The 19,661-nt window shown below is 31.4% G+C and overlaps 1 protein-coding gene across 3 annotated transcripts in view; it reads left to right on the top strand.

Moving 5' to 3' along the window:
* Positions 1 to 19,661, top strand: part of LOC145311919 (short transient receptor potential channel 1-like) — a 61,150-nt gene that overhangs the window by 6,463 nt on the left and 35,026 nt on the right. For 2 of the 3 annotated variants that reach the window (XM_080150966.1, XM_080150963.1), the window contains exons 7-13: positions 5,667 to 5,696; positions 6,611 to 6,708; positions 7,556 to 7,632; positions 9,957 to 10,064; positions 10,461 to 10,515; positions 13,215 to 13,285; positions 19,127 to 19,217. In XM_080150966.1, coding sequence (XP_080007092.1) covers positions 5,667 to 5,696; positions 6,611 to 6,708; positions 7,556 to 7,632; positions 9,957 to 10,064; positions 10,461 to 10,515; positions 13,215 to 13,285; positions 19,127 to 19,217 — 530 coding nt within the window. The remainder of the gene's footprint in view (positions 1 to 5,666; positions 5,697 to 6,610; positions 6,709 to 7,555; positions 7,633 to 9,956; positions 10,065 to 10,460; positions 10,516 to 13,214; positions 13,286 to 19,126; positions 19,218 to 19,661) is intronic. The other variant, XM_080150964.1, reaches the window with a different exon arrangement.

Here is a 19,661-nt window from a genome sequence, read left to right as displayed (position 1 = left end):
TAAATGTGAAACCTACATTTATATTAAACTAGAAATGCCTGGATGTACCATCCAGGTTTAGATAAATTAGTGAAAATTATTGTTTCCTTTTTTTATAATACATTATTGGTATTGCATCTTATAGCTATTCTTTCATAGCGTAGTGGTATGATATGAGAGAATGGGGTACGAAGATCAGTGGTTCAATTATTGTTGTTAGAATAAACATATTTTATTTCCTTTAAAAAAAATTTAATTTTTTATTAAATAAATAAAATAAAACTAAAACTTATTTTGAAAAGTCACTTAAAATCTTTAAAAAAGCAATTTAAAAAAAATGTTGCCAAGCCTCGAACCGACTTCCTTGGCCCTAAATATTCTAAAGAATATTTCTTTTTATGACATTGTAAACAATATCAGTAATTAATAAAATAAAACTAATTTTGAAGTCCCTTAATATATTTAAAAAGGTAATTAAAAAAAAAATTATCGCCAAGCCTCGAACCGACTTCCATGGCCCTAAATATTTTAAAGAATACTTTATACTAATTGTTTAAATTAACTGATCATTAAAGCTTTCCTCTTTAGCTCAGTGGATAAATTTTATTGTTAATATTTTATCCAAGCAGTCTGAAGCACCTAAGATCGAAACCTCTTCGGGTATTTAAAAAATATTTTTATCTGTATAGAGAGAGAAAGAGAAAGAAAGATATTGTTGTGTGGAGGGGGGGGAGGGGTAATTTTTTTCCAGAACGATTTCTCTTGGGTGGGTGGTTTTACCCTCTTCCAAAATAGTTAGAAACCTTCCCAGAACCTATGATAAGCTACCCTGTAAAGGAGAACCATATGGGTTCAGGGGTTAGCGAGATCCTTTGTCACAAACAAACAGACAGACAAATAAACATTCTGTTACTTTATTATATGGATGATAGCTTTAATAGTTTATTATACATGCGGGCAATAGAACTGGAATTCTTGATAAGTTACTTGGGGGGTTTTGAACCGGCGACCTATAAGCTTTGAGGGATACTTAATATTATAGGAGGAAAGAGAGAGAGAGAGAAAGAAATTCGTAGGTTGCGTAATTTTCAATCATCAGCGACCGTTTAAACGGATATAAAAATCAAAAATTTATAAAGTAACAGGATATTTGTCTGTGTGTTTGTATGTTTGGAGGGTAGGGCGAGTAATATAATAGTTATTTAAAGCATCGTATTATTAACTATTATTATATAACACTGGCTTTAATCTGAAATGATTGTGCATTTTTATATTCATAGAAAACTGGATATAATAAGATGTTAAATATATTTTTCAGTCTGTTATGTTAAATAAAAAATTTTTTTTACATGAAAGTCCCTACCTGGAGTCGATCTTGGATAGCCACGACCTTAGCCTTACAACGTACCCTTATGCCACAAAAGCCGCATTAATATCAAACAAAAATTGGTCATGTTTTTACAACCCAAAACAAAATTAATAATGGGGATTAATCAACCCTTCTTTTTCTTCCATTGTTCTTTCCTTGAACTTTCCTTGAATATTAATATTTTTCTTCCATTGTCTTTTACCCTACTATTAATCTTTTTCTTCCATTTTCCAATCCCCGACTATTAATCTCTGAATATTAAGGGGATAGAAATTGAAATTATTATAATAGCTAAAACTATTACGCCGATATTAAATTACACCAAATTTTTGTTAAAAATATTGTTATAAGAGCTAAAAAAACGTTCCGCCGACATTTAAATACTCTTGTTTTAATTTAAATTAATCTAATAATTTTTACAAAGACGACATTATAAAAAAATCACGGAGGTTTCGTGAATTTCATTTTGGGAGGTGGGGGGGGACATAAGGAGGAAATAGGGAAGGAAGAACATATGAAGTGGGATGGATTTATAATAATAGTATAGTTTTTTTTACAAAAACTTAATTTTGATGTAAATTGTTAAAAGAATATCGTTTTTAGGATTATTATATGTGTATGTACATTAGATATAATGTTTTAAATAGTTTTAATTAATATTAGGTCAGTTTAAGCTTAATTTATACGAAACATTGCTAAATTTTAAATCTTTTATATGGGAAATTTTGTCCATGTACTTTTCGACCGAAACCACGAAATTCAAAAGTTGGGAGGTTTCGTGAGTAATATATTTTTTGGTTTCGAGGTTTCGTGAATCATACTATTTTTACTACCTTATCTATTTTTACTTCCTATCTTTGAAGTTGCATATAGCTTATGTATAGAATGTGTGACTTCTTATCTGGCTAACCCAGGTTCGAATCCCGTCCGAGAGGGCCACCGATTTTGTAAATGTTAAAAATTGGAAGATTTCATTAAATAAAAGTTGTCGCAAATATAGGTATTAAATAACAGACAAAAAAAACTTCTTACTAAATTAAAATACCAGACATTATAAGCATATTTTTAAATTTAATTTGGCTTCCTTTATTTCTTTACCTTTTTAAATTTTAAATTTATTCTGTAAACTAAGTTATGACGTAATGAATATAGGATATGAATGGATATATTGACAGGAGAAAATTTGTCGTTAATTTAGCTGATAATATGGACCTAATTTATTGGTCAGTTCGTTCATCCAGTAAGACGAGAGGGGATGATGTAAAAGAGGGGTGGATGGGAGTATCGTTATTTAGCCTGCTACGGGCATCATTTTATCAGAGTACATGAAAATCTGGTACAACATCCAAGATATCCATTTATGACGTACTTTTCAAGCCTACTTAAAGATATCTTACTTTTTTGCGGATTTGAAAATTTTAAGAACAATACAAACTGCTCAAAATTTGTTGTGTTGGTTTGGTGTTGCTGGTCTACTTCTGCCTATTATATTTCTTACAAGTCATTGTTCAATGAAATAGTATTACTTGGATCTTACTCCAGATTATCATGTACTCTAATAAAGTGAAACTTTACCCATCCCTCCCTTCTTATTGGATAAACGAACTGACCAATAAGTGATGTCCATGTTAGCAACCTAAATTGACGAAACCCTGCTCTAATAACCACGTATATTTATGGTTCGTTTTTTTTCTGTACTTCTTATGAAAAAAGTTGGCCTATTAATTTGGAATAAATTATTAAACATATAAGGAAAAATTATCTCTTTTAAAGAGTTGAAAAAAGTTATATCTTATCATGAATATGTAGGGAGGGAAATTATATAGAACCTCAATTGGGTTTTAAAAGCTTGTAGTGTCCAAACTTTTCCACACATAATTTTAAGCTACAAGGTGAATTGGTGATTTTTCTTTACTATAATAGAAGCTTGTACTACATCATACATTGTCTTGTCTCCTGGGAAACAGTACTCATGCAATCCTTATACTAAAGTAACAGGATGTCTGTTTGTCTGTGTGTTTGTGTGTCTGTACCGAAGGATCTCACTAACCGCTGAACCGATAGGGTTCTCCTTAACAGGGTAGCTTCTCATAGGTCCCGTGAAGGTTTATAACTATTTTCTTGGGGGGTGGGACACACCCAACCCCCCCAAAAATGAAAAATCCCCCCGCGAAAAAAATTTTTTAAAAATTTTTTTTACTAAAATTAAAAATGAGGGGGGGGGGGCAACCTCCCCCCTCCAAAAAAAAAAAAAAAAAATTTCGCCCCCACCCCAAAAAAAAAAAAAAATTTTTTTTAATTTTTCTTTTAAAATCTAAAATAAGAAATTGGGTTATTAAATTCGACTCTCTCCTCCTCAAGTGCCCCCTAGAGGCCTCTAGGGGCGTATCCGCTAGTAATCAATAAAGTATTACTTGAATGTTGCCACAGATTTTAATTACTCTGATAAAGTGTTGCTCGCAGCTGGTTAAAATTACGACACACCGCGTCCAATCCCTTTACCCCATTAGCAAGCAAAATTGACTATAAATTTTCCCCTGACAATATACCCAGGTATATTTGTAATCCATTTTTTAATTGACATTTGATAATATTTTCCTGATTTATTATGTGTAGCTTATAATAAGTAAAATAGAAATGGAGTTGCAGATTAATTTAATCGCCATTGTCCAATGCATCCATGAATATATACAATGCAGTTAAGAAATATCAACCAAATAAATCTTCTTTTGTCTTTTCTATACATATTCATTGTGGCTTTGCAAAATACAGTTTCAAAGCGTAGCTGCACTATATCTAGTGTTTGCACGTCAATATGTTAGGATCAATTACCTTTACTCCATCCCATACTAATGGATTAACAAACTGAACAATAAACGAGTTCCATGTTAGCAATTGACGACAATTTTTCCCCTGTTAAAATATCCACGAATATTCTACATACAGTGATTTTCATCCCTGTTGATATAATTATTTTTTATCTACCCAAGAACAATAGGGAAATTTAGTAAAAACTGTTGATATGTCAACATAAAGTTTTGCATATTTTATGATAAACTTTTTATGCAAACATTAAAAAGTCTTTGATAAGATTTAATAAATAAACAAAGTTTGACTTCTAAATAAACTATTTCTTTTTTCTTACAATTCAAAAAGACATTTGTAGAGGAAAGTTCTTTATAGTTTTTCTTTAATTTTTAGTATGAGTAATTTTTATATCAATTCAAAATAAGTGTACAATAACTGGTTAAACAATTTTTGCTTAAAAAAAAAAATTCGGATCATGGAAAGAAAACGAAGTTTCCGGTTTCGTCGTTTTTTCACAGTAGCTTTTCTCCTATTTCTAGCCCCTGCGGGGGGCTCTAGCCCTGCGGGGCATATTTTCTAACCCTGCGGGGCAATAATTAACATTTACTTAACCTAACCTAACCTAAAATAACCCTTCAAAAGCTACTGTGAAAATACGATGAAACCGGCAACTTCGTTTTCTTTCCATGATCCAAAAATTCTATTAAATTAAAAAAAAAAATAACAAAATAAGAAAAAAATCCTGCATTATAAGATTTGTTAGAGAATCCTTAAAGATTTGTGTAGTTTTTTTTTTGGGAGTGGGGAGGTAATAATATCAACAAAAACAGTTCTACCTTTCTAAACATACTAAATTTTAAAGAACAACAAACTATGTAAAAATATCTATTTATTTATTTTTTTCAGTGAATTGATCCCCCAGGGCACATAACCCAAAACTTTGTCATGCAAAACTCCGAAGAATTTGTTGCTGAAACTTTTGTAAAATTCTTGCCAAAAATTGCCGAATTTTAAATTTTAGTTGTGAACAATTTTGAGTGTTTATGCTAAGCAGCAAACAAATCAATTGAAACAATTCAGTTTAATTTTGTTAATAGCCACATAATAAATTAAAAACTTTACCTAAACTATTAGAAAACAAACCTTCAAAGAAATATTGCCACGTTTGGAAAATGTGAATCATCAAAAATATGTAGAAATTTTGTAATGTATGAACTACATAGTTTTTTGAGTATGATATAATCAAAATCATTGACATTTCTGATCGTTCACAGTTTACATACATTATGTTACAAAATTTTACTTCAACTTTAAAATTGGATAATTTCTGTTTCAATATTTAGCAGCAAAGATACTCTATAACTGTATTATATTAGCACATAATTAGCGCAAAAAAACAACCCTATTCATTTCATGATGTTTTACATTTGAAGTGATTAATTTTTATGAATTTTTATACCGTGTATCTAATTATCGTGACCTTTAAACATGATTTGATTTTGTTTTTCAGAAATGAGATTTTCTTGGGAGATAAAGTCAGGTAATTAGAAATATTTTTATTCGCAATGTAAGGAATTATTAAGAGGTGGATTCTTAAAAAAAAATTTGCCCCACTAATCGCTTAGTGGGGCAAAATTGTTTTTGTGAAAAATCCACCAAAATCACATTAAAAATCTACAAAATCATAGAAGGGTTATTAACATAAGTTTTATTTAATTTTTGTAGATTTTTTTGTGATTTTGGTGGTTTTTTTCACGAAAACAATTTTGTCCCACTATGCGATTAGTGGGGCAAATTTTTTTTTAAGAATCCACCTCAGGACTCGACAGCCGCGACTAAGCCTCAAATTCAAAACAAATTTAGATACTTTAGAAATAAAAAAAAAGAATTGTTATTTTGCATTGGTTCAAGTTTAGGCTTAAAGCTCATTTTTATAAATTGCTAAAGGTTGATTTCCCCAAGGCTTACAGGCGGCTTCCGAGCCCTAGAATCGTATTAATTATAATTATCTCAAAAATTACCACATGCTATTTATTTGAAAAATAAGCTATTTTTATAATTTAAGGGATTAGAAACTATTATTGAAGTTAATCTCTAATAATTATCCATAAAACAAACACTCATTATTCTTTAAAAGTGTATGAAAAGTAAGCTTTTTTATAGTTTAAGGAATTAAATATAAAACACATACTAGCGGCTGCATCCCTAGAAGCCTCTAGGGGCACAAAAGGTTGTGTGTTTTTCTTGGTACTATATTTCTTGAGAGGGTGGAGATACCCTCCCCTAAAATAGTTATAAACCTTCTCTGGAACTTCACAGTTAAGGAGAACCATATAGGTCAAGTGGTAAGCGAGATTCTTTGCTACAGACAACAAAGCTCAATATTTTATACATTGGGTTTATCAAACATTCCTTTGTGAAATCCTGTAGTACATTGAACCCAAATAATTTTAGTTGATGCAGTTTTTAGTAATGGTTTCACACGTCTGAATGACCTGAGCAAAGAGGCCATGCTGCAGGCCATCAAGGAACAGGACCTCAGGTTTCTACAGGTAGCAATTATTCAGTAATGGATACATATTTAGTGGATATTATGACAGGGGAAATTTTGTTGCTATTATAAGGCTTATTTATTTTTCTGTTCATTGCTCCAGCAGGAGGGGAGGGTATGGGGTAAAAGGGTTGGATTGTTAGATTAGCCAGCTTGAAGTACCATATTATTAGAGTAGACGAAATCTGGTGCAATATTCAGTACTAAACAAATATTATGTATAATGTGACGAACCCCAAACTGTCCCAGTTTTGAGCAAGACGATTTCAGTTACGTCATATACGTTTCGGGAAAGAAAAAGGGAAGGGGGGAAGAAAATCTCTTTAAAAGAGATGAGAGAAAAGGGAAGATATTTTCTTCCCCCTTCCCTTTTTATATGACGTCACAGGAATCGTCTTGCTCAAAACTGGGACAGTTTGGGGTTCGTCTATAATGTCCATGCCACTTTAACGTTGGTCCTTCAGCTAAGGATATCTAACCTCTCCTTTTCTGCCCAAACTCCCGGGGTATTAAGTTAAGTAACCAACTATTTGATTTCACAACTTTTTTTTCCTGAAGTTCTAACTGTTCATGACAATGAGTTGCGCCTGTTTTGGGCCAAGACGTTCCCCTTTCTCTAACTATTAATGTCGCGCATCTGACATAGTAGCAGTAGGAGCCAAGATTCAAACTCATCACCTCCCCGACGCCGAGCAGATGCGCTACGTGTTAAGCCTCGGGAGTCCTTAATTACATGATGTGTTTACGGGCCAAGACATTCCACTATCACTACATTTACTATTAATGTCACCCGTCTGACATAGAAATAAGGTTAACGTCTCTAGAATTATTGAATAATATTTATTTAGGACGACAGCAACAAAACTATTTTAAGTGAAAAGAAGTTTAGCAAGGAATGTATTCGAGTATGTGTTTCTGAGACAAGGTAAATATTAAACAGCACACTATTCTCAATACTAGAGACACATTCTCTAAATCAGCCAATAGGAGAACAGAAGAACAACCCAGCCATGGCATTGGTTGAAATTGTGCACATATTTGGGTAGAAAATGCATTTTTTTTTATTTTGTTTGCATACTGAGTCAGCTATAAATAGTCGCATTTATTTAATTAAAGATTTTTTGGGGTAATTTATTTAATGGAAAAAATTCTTTCCTAGTATAGTATGAAGCAAATGACAAAGCATATAATGAGTTAGCTATGAATAATTGAATTCCTTAGGATAAAGTTAGCTTTACAGTAAAATTCGTTGAAAAAATTCGTGCATGTATAACTTGAAAGGTGTTTGTCTGCCATAATGTCTTTTTTAAGTTTGTCAAACAAAAAATATGCTCATACATATTTTATCTTTAAAAACTTATTTGTATTTATATATTTCTTCTATTAATTTTAATTGACTAGAAACACAGAGTGAAAACAAGGATAAACAATTCAGTAAATAGCGCAGCGACACCTTAGAGATACAAATATAAGGACAATTACAACACAAGAGTGCCTTTTTTTAGATTCCAACCATATAAATTATAGGTCTTCTTGTCATAGGGTGCACCAAAATCATTATAGCAAAAATATTTTAAAAACAATGGCGTAATAATTCTTATAATTTCCCTGACATACATACGGACCATGAGAGATATTATAGTAGCCATTCCCTCCAAACAATAATATTTACATATATATTAAGTTTCTTTTAAAAGTAACAGAGTTTTTCTTTATTTGTTTCTTTTTCGTGCATAGACACATATTCAAAATATTTTAATAATTCACATATCCTACAAAATAGTCAAAAAACCTTTAAAGTTTCAGCGTTAAAAACGACACATTTGTAAAAGAAAATCTATGAATATGTGCCTCGTAAAATAAATTTTATAGTATTATTCATTTAGCCCAGTTGAAAAACAAACTTTGAAACAACAATTATAAAGGTTTATAAGGTTTTTCAAAACAGGAAATGGAACAGGGGCGGTGGACCTTAATAGGAGGGATAAGACAATGTCCTATAAGTTAATTACTCCCTAAATGATGATAAACAAAATTACTTCTTCTGTAGTTGGAAATGATTAGACTAAATACTTTGGACGTTTCCTAAAGTAAAAAACTAGGGCTTGGCAGCCGCCAATAAGCCTCAAATTTAAACCGCTTTGGATGCCTTAAAAATTGTTTTAAAAAGAGAGATTGTCATATTTGGTCAGATTAAGACTGATTTTTAAAATAGTTGTTTTTCCTGAGGCTTAAAGGCGGCTGACGCCCTGATAAAAGCACTAATGACATATCATGAGAATATGAGCTGGACTGGACATCAAACAAACTTCATTTTATTTATTCATTTCTGTTTCAATTTTGTTTTGTACACTGACAATTTTAGTCAGGGAGAGGTAAATAGAAAATAAATTTATGTTTACTAAATATTTTTTAAATATGATTTATTAAATTAGTAGCCCAGCTACGTTACAAATTGGGTCATTGATAATTAACCAATGGTGTGATGTGTATTAACACAGCCAAGTAGTAGAAAACAATTTGCTAGTAGACGAATAAGGTCACTGAAAAAGGGAGGGGTGTAGTTATCTGTATATACATCTATACTTTAATTACAAACATTGTTTGTCGGTTTATATTCTTCTGTCTTACAGAGTCTACTAAAGCCCTGTTATTTTTTCAAAAACCTATATCTACTATTATTTACAAAATATCTTTCTACAAAAGCTTTCAGCAACTTTGCCAGTTTTGTTTTAATTTATATTAACACTAGCTGCTACGCCACTAGAGGCCTCTAGGGGCACCTTAGGAAATGGGAAATGAATTGGATAACCCAATTACTTCATTTAGATTTCAAAAGAAAAAGAAAAAAAATGGGGGGGGGGGGAATTTTTTTTAGGGAGTCCCCCCCTTTAAATTTTAGTTAAAAAATAAACTGAAAATTTTTTTTTGGGGGGGTCATTTTTTTCTAGGATTACCCTCCCCCAAAATAGTTATAAACCTTCCTGGGACCTATGAGAAGCTACCCTGTTAAGGAGAACCAGATCGATTCAGCGTTTAGCCAGATCATTCGGTACAAACATACAAACACACAAACATCCTGTTACTTTTTTTATAAAGATAGTATCGTATTACAGACGATTTTTTACGAATATTTTCATAAAAAATCTGTCTATAATACGATGCGATAAATAACTATTCTTCTATTTTTAAAAATGTATAAAAGTTTAATGTTGTTGCGATTTTATTATTTATAACTTATCTATTTAGGAATATGGCTCTAATAGAGGAGCTACTGGATTTCTTTCTGACAGCCAATGATGAAACTAGAAGAAATGTTAATGCACTTATCAAGGAAGCTATAGGAGCCACAATCAGGTTGGTTCAACATTAAAATAAAAGAATATAGGGGGCACGTGCTTTAAGTATTTTTACCTATGGGGTGGGGATCCTGTGCCGACTTTCAATTTGTTCTTCAATATCAGCCATTAACGAAGGAAATAAAAATGCAGTCAAGTCGCTACAATAGGGAAGAAAGCAATTTGCTAACAAACAAAAAAGGTCCCTACCACTTGGGCCAAGTAGTTGTCTGGGTTATACATCTATACTTATACATTTATTGGTTCAACCTTTGCAGGGAAATAATGAAAAGATAAAGGAAGCAAAGTTAACCTTCCCCTTAATTGTAATATTAGTTAAAATATTGGGTACATATCTATTTTCTTCTCTTTTAGGATCCCAAAAATGTTTTAATTTTTTATATATTTTTTTTAGTGTGAATGACGAAAAGATAGTCATCGGACTCCTAGAAATTCTTCAAAACGATAAGGTACTTTTTATTGCATTGTTTACTGCATCTTAATATGCAAAAGCAATATTTAGAAGATATTTGTGTAAAAAATATGCAAATGTGTATGTGTTATAGAATAAGCAAAAGTACAGAACTAATCAATTTAAGGGGAAAAACAGTAAGTTTAGAATAATTATCTATTGCATCGTACTATAGACAGCTTTCCGCGGATATTAAAAAAATATATGATCAAAACCAGTTTTGTTAGCCACGAGTCGCCGAAAGCCCCGGCTAACAAAATTGATATTTATTTTATGATTTTTATCACATTATTCTGTGAAAATTGTCTGTAATAAGATGCTACATATGGTTTTCCTTGTCAATGTAATTAACTTTGATGATAGGTCCTGGGATATCTATATTTATTTTAGGGGAAGGTACCACCACCGCGCCCCTCACAACAAAATTTTCGTTTTACTTTTTCTTTGAAAACTAAAATTTGAAATGGGAGAGGTCGACTGACCTCTCCCCCTATTCTAGGCCTATAGGCCTCTGGGGGCGTAGCCGCTAGTGAACATTAAAGCAACCAAGTGTTCTGTTTTTTATGTGTGCAAAAGCAATAACAAAAAAAAATGGTGATAAAATTATGCAAAATAACACACACTGTTACATTAGCTTTATAAAAGAAATAAAAGGCGCAGGGGTCGTCAATTGTAAGAGCAACAGCAGTTTGTTGTAAAAGAATGGTTGGCTAACAGCTGCTGATTAATTATTAAAGTCTAATATCACATGAAATGATTACTTATTTGGCTGGCTAAAAAAAGGGGACTTAAACGGCTGCTTGATAAAAAATAATCTTAAAATCAAGGTTGGCCGCTTAACTTATTTTATTTTTATAGTTTTAACAATGAATTTAGCCGCAGGATTCCAACTGATTATTTCACAGCCGACTGAGGCGGCTGCAGACTCCTTAAAATGTCCATTAACTAAATTAAAGACCAATGTAGAAAATATGTTTTTGTTCTGTTTCCCTTTTTCTGTTGAGTTCTTTTAGTAATACAACAATGGATATATATATAGTTACTTGGATGCTGCACAAGATTTTCATATTTTCTGATAAAGTAATACTTTAAACATCCGGCTAAAGTAACGATACCCCCTTTACCCCCTCCCCTCCCAATAGATGAACTATCTGACCAATATGTAAGGTCTATATTAGCAAGCTAAGTTGATGACTAATTTTCCCTAGCATCTTTAATAAAATGTGATAAATTTTAAAGTTTTATGCTTAACAATAAGAATGACTTAATGTAAATGGTAAAAGAAATCTACACAAAAAAATCACGAACGAAGGACTAAGTTCCAATGTTATAAATATATGTGCTCATATGGACGAGCGGACTATGGCAGTACCACTAGAAATAATCTAATCCTTCAAAAATACGCTAATGGCGCATCGTATCATAGACAGCTTTCCGCGGATATCAAATAAAAAATTATAATATTTAAACCAGCTTTGTTATAGCCGAGGGGAGGAAGAAGTGGGATAACAAACTGATAATAATTAAATGTTTTTTATTCTAGTATTCGTGGAAAATTGTCTGTAATGCGATGCTGTAAATGATTTTTCAGTATGGCTGGAATAAGTTTTTATCCAGCGGATATTAATCAGTTTCGAAGATATACGGGAAATATAATTTTGATAATTATTTATTTATGAATATGCTGTAAAAAAACAATTTATGCCAACGACATATCGTTCATATGCTTTCATTAATAATTATGCCAAGGTTTTCAATTTCATGAAAAATCACAGAAACATTAAGTATTCATATGTCACGAACATATTTTTGTCATATGTACATATTTATTTTATTACGTATCAGAAATATTTCTTTCGGTGTGGCTTCGAAACTGGATTAGAACCGGTTCCTAGCCATAATGAAAAATCGTATACGTTTCCACGAATATCAAAATAAAAAGCATAAACTTAATATAAATTTTTCACTTTAAAAAGTTCTATTGAAATATAGAGAGTTATGAGTAAACACCTCTTCCTATAAAAATCACGCGTCAGACATAGCAGCTAAAGCTTAAACATCATACTTTCTGGTCTTAGTTTGGTTTTGTACTTTAAAAAATAACAAGAATAGTTATGGCCACGAATAGTATTGAAAAAGTCTAGCCAACCATTTTTTATACTTTTTAAAAACTTTCAGCAAATAGTGCCAATAAATCACCAAACATGAAATTCTTGTTCTATTATCAATGATTTTATAATATTCTGTTTCTTTATTATCAAATTATCTTTAGAAAATACCAACAGACAGACAGACAAACAATATAGTTAAAGAGCTGCTTGAAATATAATAAAATTTAAATCTTGGGACACATTAAAGCAATACAGTTCAGCAATAAATTATTTCAACAAATATAAAAACACATAAAGCATAAAGAATTACAAATATGCGGAACAATTCTTTTCCTTAAAGTTCAAATTTTATTTTACAGTAAATTCTATGTTACTATATAAATACGACATTTTAGGAGGGAGGAGGTGTACACTAGTTATACTCCGTGAAAAGCATAGTCCAATAAGCTTAGCATCCAGTGAATACTTAGATCAGACGTACAGACAGCTAGATAGAGATAATTGATATGAATAAATGGTTTTTCACTCAAAAGTGGTATTAATCGGTTTCGTGGTCATACTGGAATAGAATCATTCTTTCGTTTAGAAAATGAAGACACTGACGGACACAGCAGAGCTGATGGAGGAAGCTGTGTTCCTGGCGGCGGTTCAACAAAAGTAAGTTAATTATTACTAGGGATCGGTATTCGCGCGTCAGACTCGACTAAGCCTAAAATTAAAACCCGTATGGATGCTGTATTTTTTTAGAGAGGGATTGCCATATTTAGTTTAGGTTAAGACTTCAAGCTGATTATTGAAATTGTAAAATGTTGATTTCCATGAGGTTCACAAGCGGCTGACAAGCCCCGATTATTACCTTCCCAATTAAGAAGGTAATAATTAACAAATCCCTATCACAAGTTTAGATTTTGATAGGTTTTGAACCTCAATTGTCGAGGATCAAAATTAATTGATGAGTGATATAGGAACTAAAGTCTTTTTATAATTTCCGAGCCCCACCTCTCCCCAAATATTTTTAAGTGAAAAATATATTTCTATCCCCTGTGTGCGAGGCTTTAATCCTATGAGGCCCAATACCTACGTGGTACTATCCATACGGGGCTCTTTTTGTTAAAGCTTTATAGTAGGGTTAGGCAGCTGAGGGTGTCTATAACTGTTCGTGTGATGCAGCTGAGGCAGTAGTCTTAGTGTGGGTGCGGATGAGGTTGGTTTAGGCTAAGTGCGGCATGGATTGTTTATTCTGCTAAGTCGCGCGACTGACAGTTGGGCTTCAATAAGCCCTACTGTCGTATATGGTCCCAGCTGGCGTGCCCTGTTATACAGAACGTGCTTTGTTTATTTAAAAATACGCTTATATTAACCATATTAATGTTAATTAGACATTAAAGCCCAATGTTTATTAAATATAACTGTCAAGTGGCCATTTCAACATATATTTTATTTCAGCTGCTCAAGTATGAAAATGAAAGACATAATAATTTTACACTTTTGACCCCAAGTGTCCAATGCAATCAAAAGAATCTTCTAAATGCAAATAGAGTTGCATTAAAATGCATTAAGTGTCTTTAAATAGGGGAATAAAACAAGGATTATATAAATCATAGAAGCGAAGCTCAGATGATTTCGATTGAGTGCCATAAATCGTAAAAAAATAACTAAGGTCTATTATGTTTTCCTATCCATCTTTCCTTACTTACAGCTAAACGACCAATTATTTACACGGGTTTAAAATTTATTAATCTTTCTTAATTTTGGTATGACTGCATATATGTGATAAGTCTTCCAGATCAAAAAATCTTTTAGAGAAGCATCACTGGTAAAAATGATATGGGATATTATATAGTAAGTATGACTTGCAGATAGAGAGATTATTTTCTTATTTATGAAGATAGCTCCACACACAAACATTCTAGAGAGGAGATTACAATTATTAAATATAGAAAAATTGTACGTAATAACTTAAGTTTACTTTACTATCTTATAATAATAGAAAAGTAAAGGATAATTTACTCATTGAAAACTATAAGAATGGGCATACAAAAGGAAACAATTTTGGGGTGGAGGTTGATGTTTTTTTTGGGGGGGGGGGGTCTAGAGTGTCCCACCTCCTAAGAAAATAGCTTAAAACTCTCACAAGACCATCAGGTATATTCCCTGAAGAGTAGAATCCAAACGGTTCAATGGTTACCGAGATCTTAAGCTTCAGACGGACGGACGGATGGACAGACATCAAGCTACTTTGTATTATGGCTAAGTGAAATAGTTCATTAATGTTTACATTGCACATATTGCAATAGATTGTCAAATACATTTATTAAGTCAAGGTGTTCAATATTAAGTGTAATAAATAAGATTTAAGCTTTGCTTTTGAAACCGTCTTCCCAATTTTTTAGAAAAAACTCGAAAATGAATTCTTGAATATTTTAAATCTATCAATCTTCAGGAGATGAAAATATATCATCATGAAGACAGTCGCACAAGGTGTGGCTTAAAAGAAGCACAGTATTATTTATACGAGTCTTAAAGTTTACATCAAAGCTTATACCTTTATAAATACACTAACTAAATAAATAAAACAAAAATATATGAAAAACATTATTTGCTAAATAATTATTGAAATTCCATGTTTTCAAATCAAATAATTATATGAAAACATTGTTATTTGCTACATAATTACTGAATTCAATGTTTTCATTTCAAATAAATTGCAAAATACAGGTAGATACGTGATAATTTTCATATCTTTTGTATGAAAAATGCTGTACAAGTGTAATTCAAAGAAGCAGCTTATAGTGCATAATGACGTCATACAATTCAAACAACCAATAATAGGCCAGTATACATTGTAATTAACCAGTGGTAAAATATGTACTGGCCTATCATTGGTCATTTGTAGTGTATGATGTCATTTTTTATTAGGCACTAAAAGCTACTTCCAATTCAAATTACAGTAGTTAGTTTCATTTATGTTACAAAAAAAATTTTGCTTTTACAAAATAATAGATATGTAAGTGACATGAAGTGCAGATTTATATTCCCAGGACCTTGCTCACAAATGATTAAACCTTGTATGAAAAAAGGAAAACCTATATTTTTTATTGAAGGAAAAGTGTGACCAGAATATTCACAAACTCTTTCAATAAGTTTAATTCTATTTTTCAACATTTCTTTGATTAAAGTTGAGTAAGTTTTACATATTCTATTCTAAATGGTGACACAAGCATTTCTAGGATGGATTTGCTAAGTTTTAATCTGTAAATTATTTTCCAATTCCAAAATTTTATGAATTTTTATGAAGTTTTAAAGTATAAATTTTACTCTTGGTTTTGATATGTGAAAATAAATACAATAGAGTAATTGATAAGTAACGACTTTTGACTAAATTTAATACACATGTTTACATGGAGTACTAGAAAGATAAGCATTAAACTTATTTTATGTTTTCAATGAAGGATTTTCTTAATGTTTTTCGGCCACAGCTATGCATGTGGCAGCAATTTTACATGCGTTTTATTAATTCCATTGTATTTAGAATAATTTATAATTTTGGAAACATATACATATATCAAGATATATACAAGAAAAGTATAAAAAAGGGGGAAAAAAGTTATTAATGTATTACTATATTATCCAAGTTTAAGAAGAAAATGAGGAAAGTTTATCGAACATGATTAATTGTGAGAGAATTATGTTGCAGATGATAATAATTAGCAAGACCTGCTTATAATTCTTCTGAATACTATCAAATTAAAGTAGTTTTCATTTAACTAATGCTTGATTATGGTTAGGATAATGTTAAGTTTGAGGTAGGAGGTTTATCAATATTTTGCAGGATTATCTCTTGTGAAAACAATCTTTAACTAGAAGGAAAAAAATTTTTTACAATGTAGAAAAACTGAAGATTTTTGCAAATGTTTTAAAGTATTTCATAAATGCAAAAATAAGATTATAAAGTTTTATTGTATCAAATTTTAAGAAAAATGTAAAACTTTTAAAACAGTGCACATAGTATGATATTATGTTTTCAAAGGTGTATAATATCTCATGTAATTGATTTAAAATCTTAATTTGTAAACATACTTGTGAGGAATTTGTTCTCATGATTCTACTTAGTCAGCAGAAAATAAAAAATGGAAAAATAATCCAATAAAGATTTTATTTAGATGAGTTTATGTCTAAGACTTGAGCTATAAACCATAAAGCATCTGTAAAACTTTTTATTGTCCCGAAATTAAATTGAAGATACACAACAACACTCAGATTTTCTTTAGAAGCAATAAAAACACTGAAATATAATTATTTCAGAAACATTTTTCTCCTATTGTAAAACATTTTACTACTTTTATTTGCTGTTAATTATATCAGAACATATCAACACCATATCATTTGGTTATAAACCATGCAGGGTCTTAAAATAGTTGTAAAAGTTTGTGTTTTAGTAACTTTACTTTGTATATAAGCATTGTATGTGCTAATTTCTATGCTAATTTTAAAGTCCTAACTCTGTGGTGTATTGCTTCTAGGAGGAAGGGATTGCCTTTCTCTTTTTGTTTGTTTGTTTATTTGTTCATTCCTTCCTCACACACTAATTCACACTAACTCTAACTTTAGATCTAGTATAGCTAGAAGACTGTTTTAGAATTTTTAATTTGAGCTCAATCAATCTAGGATAATATGGCGTCCGCATTCTGTCATCATTTTTCATGAAAACTATTCTTTTATTTCATTGATTTTCTTTAAGTAAAATAGTTTTTTTGCCTTTTAAGTCTTGAGGAAGTGCGGTCTTCTGTGATTACCCAATCTGGTTCATAATTAGTTGTATAGAAACATTACTTGTTCCATCTTCCTGTATTCCATTGCAGACATAATTACTTGTCCTTAGTAATGGTATCTAGAACAACAAATAAAGGGACAATCTATGCATAAATACTTCATAATTTATAAAGTCACTAACTAAGTTTTATAATTAATAATTATCTAAACTGACTCGATTGTCTACAATGAAAGGATGTACAAAAGGGAGGAGAAGGGGGTAAAAAAATTTGAATCCTGTCATGCCATTCCTCAGTGCTTTTAAATAAAAGTTATTAAATTTGTTTTATATTTCACACATAAAATGTTTGGTTTCACCCAAATCACATCTTAATTAATAGGGGTAGTTTTCCGCCCCTATTTTAACCAACAGATAAAATTTTAGAGGGTGAAATTACTCACCCAACACCACCCCACCAACCCAAGAATACTCTAAATCTCTTCAAATTATCGTTTACATGCTCAAGAAGATCACAGCTTACACGACAATGAATTAACTTTATGCCTACTTTCCATTGGCTAAACTTGATTAAAATTGCCAAATTATATTAAATATTTTTTTTCATTTTGCTATAAAAGAGCCATGTATATTTTACTTGCTAAAACTGAGCCACATCAGAAGCTAAAAAGTCATAGATAGGCCAGGCATAGTCTAGCATAATGCACCATTTTCAGTTGTGCGGCTTCTCAATAAATCAATCTATACGTCTACATCCTGTCTAGATAATTTAACATGATTGTATTGGCTTTATACTTAATTAAGATATTACATACTATGTATGTATATTATTTTTAATTTTAATTTGTTCTCAGAGTGTCCAGTAAAGCACAGTAATTGAAATTATATTGTAATGAATTAAAATAAAGTGAGGGGGGGGGGAGGGGGATTTAGATTGTTAATTATTTTAGATCAGATCAGGCTCATTTATATTTGGTACTGGGTAACCCTGTAGGGTAAGTAAGAAACAGAAAAAAACGATCTGCCTTTTTTAAAATTTATTTTATAAGTAAGGGGGGGGGGGGAGAGGTTTCAGAGGTTGATATGCACCTAGAGGAAAAGCATCAATAATTAATCATAGGAGATATAAAAAATTCAATTGATTTTTGTGCGTTACTTTGACGTTTTTTTATTTTTTTCATCTTAGTTAACAGTATACCTACCACCTACCTATCATGTTAAGGTCAAAAAACTTTTCTCGATATTGAAAAATAAATTACAGATTTTTATTACTTTTGGCGCAGTAGAAATCAGGACTCGGCAGCCATGCGTCAGCCGCAAGTAAGCCACTGGGACTTACAATTCTAAAAATCAGTTAGAAGTCTAAACCTTACCAAAATATTTTGCTATCGCTCTTCAAATTTTTTTCTAAAGCGCCCAAACGGGTTTGAATTTGCGGCTTAGTTTACTTTAAATTATTTTTTTTTATAAAAACTTTTTGCTCATTGGATTTTTTTTGCTTGATGTTTAATTCCAGAAAGATCTCATAATTTATTTGTAAAGTTTCTTTTTTGTCCAAGACTTGTTTTATGCTTCCCTAGTGTGATTTGTAGCAGGATTTTTAGAGTAACCATGCAAAGTTTGGGCTAGATCTTAGAGACAAAAACACATTTATGCCAACTTGTTTTTGCTGCAACTCCATAGAAAATTTTTATCCTTGTGTTTACAATGTTTTTATACTATTATAGGTCAGATATTTTGACATCAATTTTGAAATGGATTCAGAACACAAAAACGAAGAAATTTAATCACAAAAACAAGACCTACGCTGGCACACAGGTAAACATACAGGGTGTCACAATAAAAACAAGACCTACGCTGGATCACAGGTAAACATACAGGGTGTCACAATAAAACAAGACCTACGCTGGAACACAGGTAAACATACAGAGTGTCACAATGAAAACAAGACATACGCTTAAACACAGGTGAAAATACAGGGTGTCACAATAAAAAAATTACCTACGCTGGCACACAGGTAAATACTAAACATACAGGGTGTCACCATAAAAACAAGACCTATGCTGGCAAACAGGTAAAAATACAGGGTGTCACAATAAAAACAAGACCTAGGCTGGCACACAGGTAAACATACAGGGTGTCACCATAAAAACAAGACCTATGCTGGCACACTGGTAAAAATACAGGGTGTCACAATAAAAACAAGACCTACGCTGGCACACAGGTTTTCATACAAGGTGTCACCATAAAACCAAGACCTAT

This window comes from Acartia tonsa, chromosome 2, assembly GCF_053477335.1.
Source record: "Acartia tonsa isolate MP-2025a chromosome 2, ASM5347733v1, whole genome shotgun sequence".
NCBI classification, from domain to species: domain Eukaryota; kingdom Metazoa; phylum Arthropoda; class Copepoda; order Calanoida; family Acartiidae; genus Acartia; species Acartia tonsa.
This window is presented reverse-complemented; position numbering and strand designations above follow the sequence as displayed.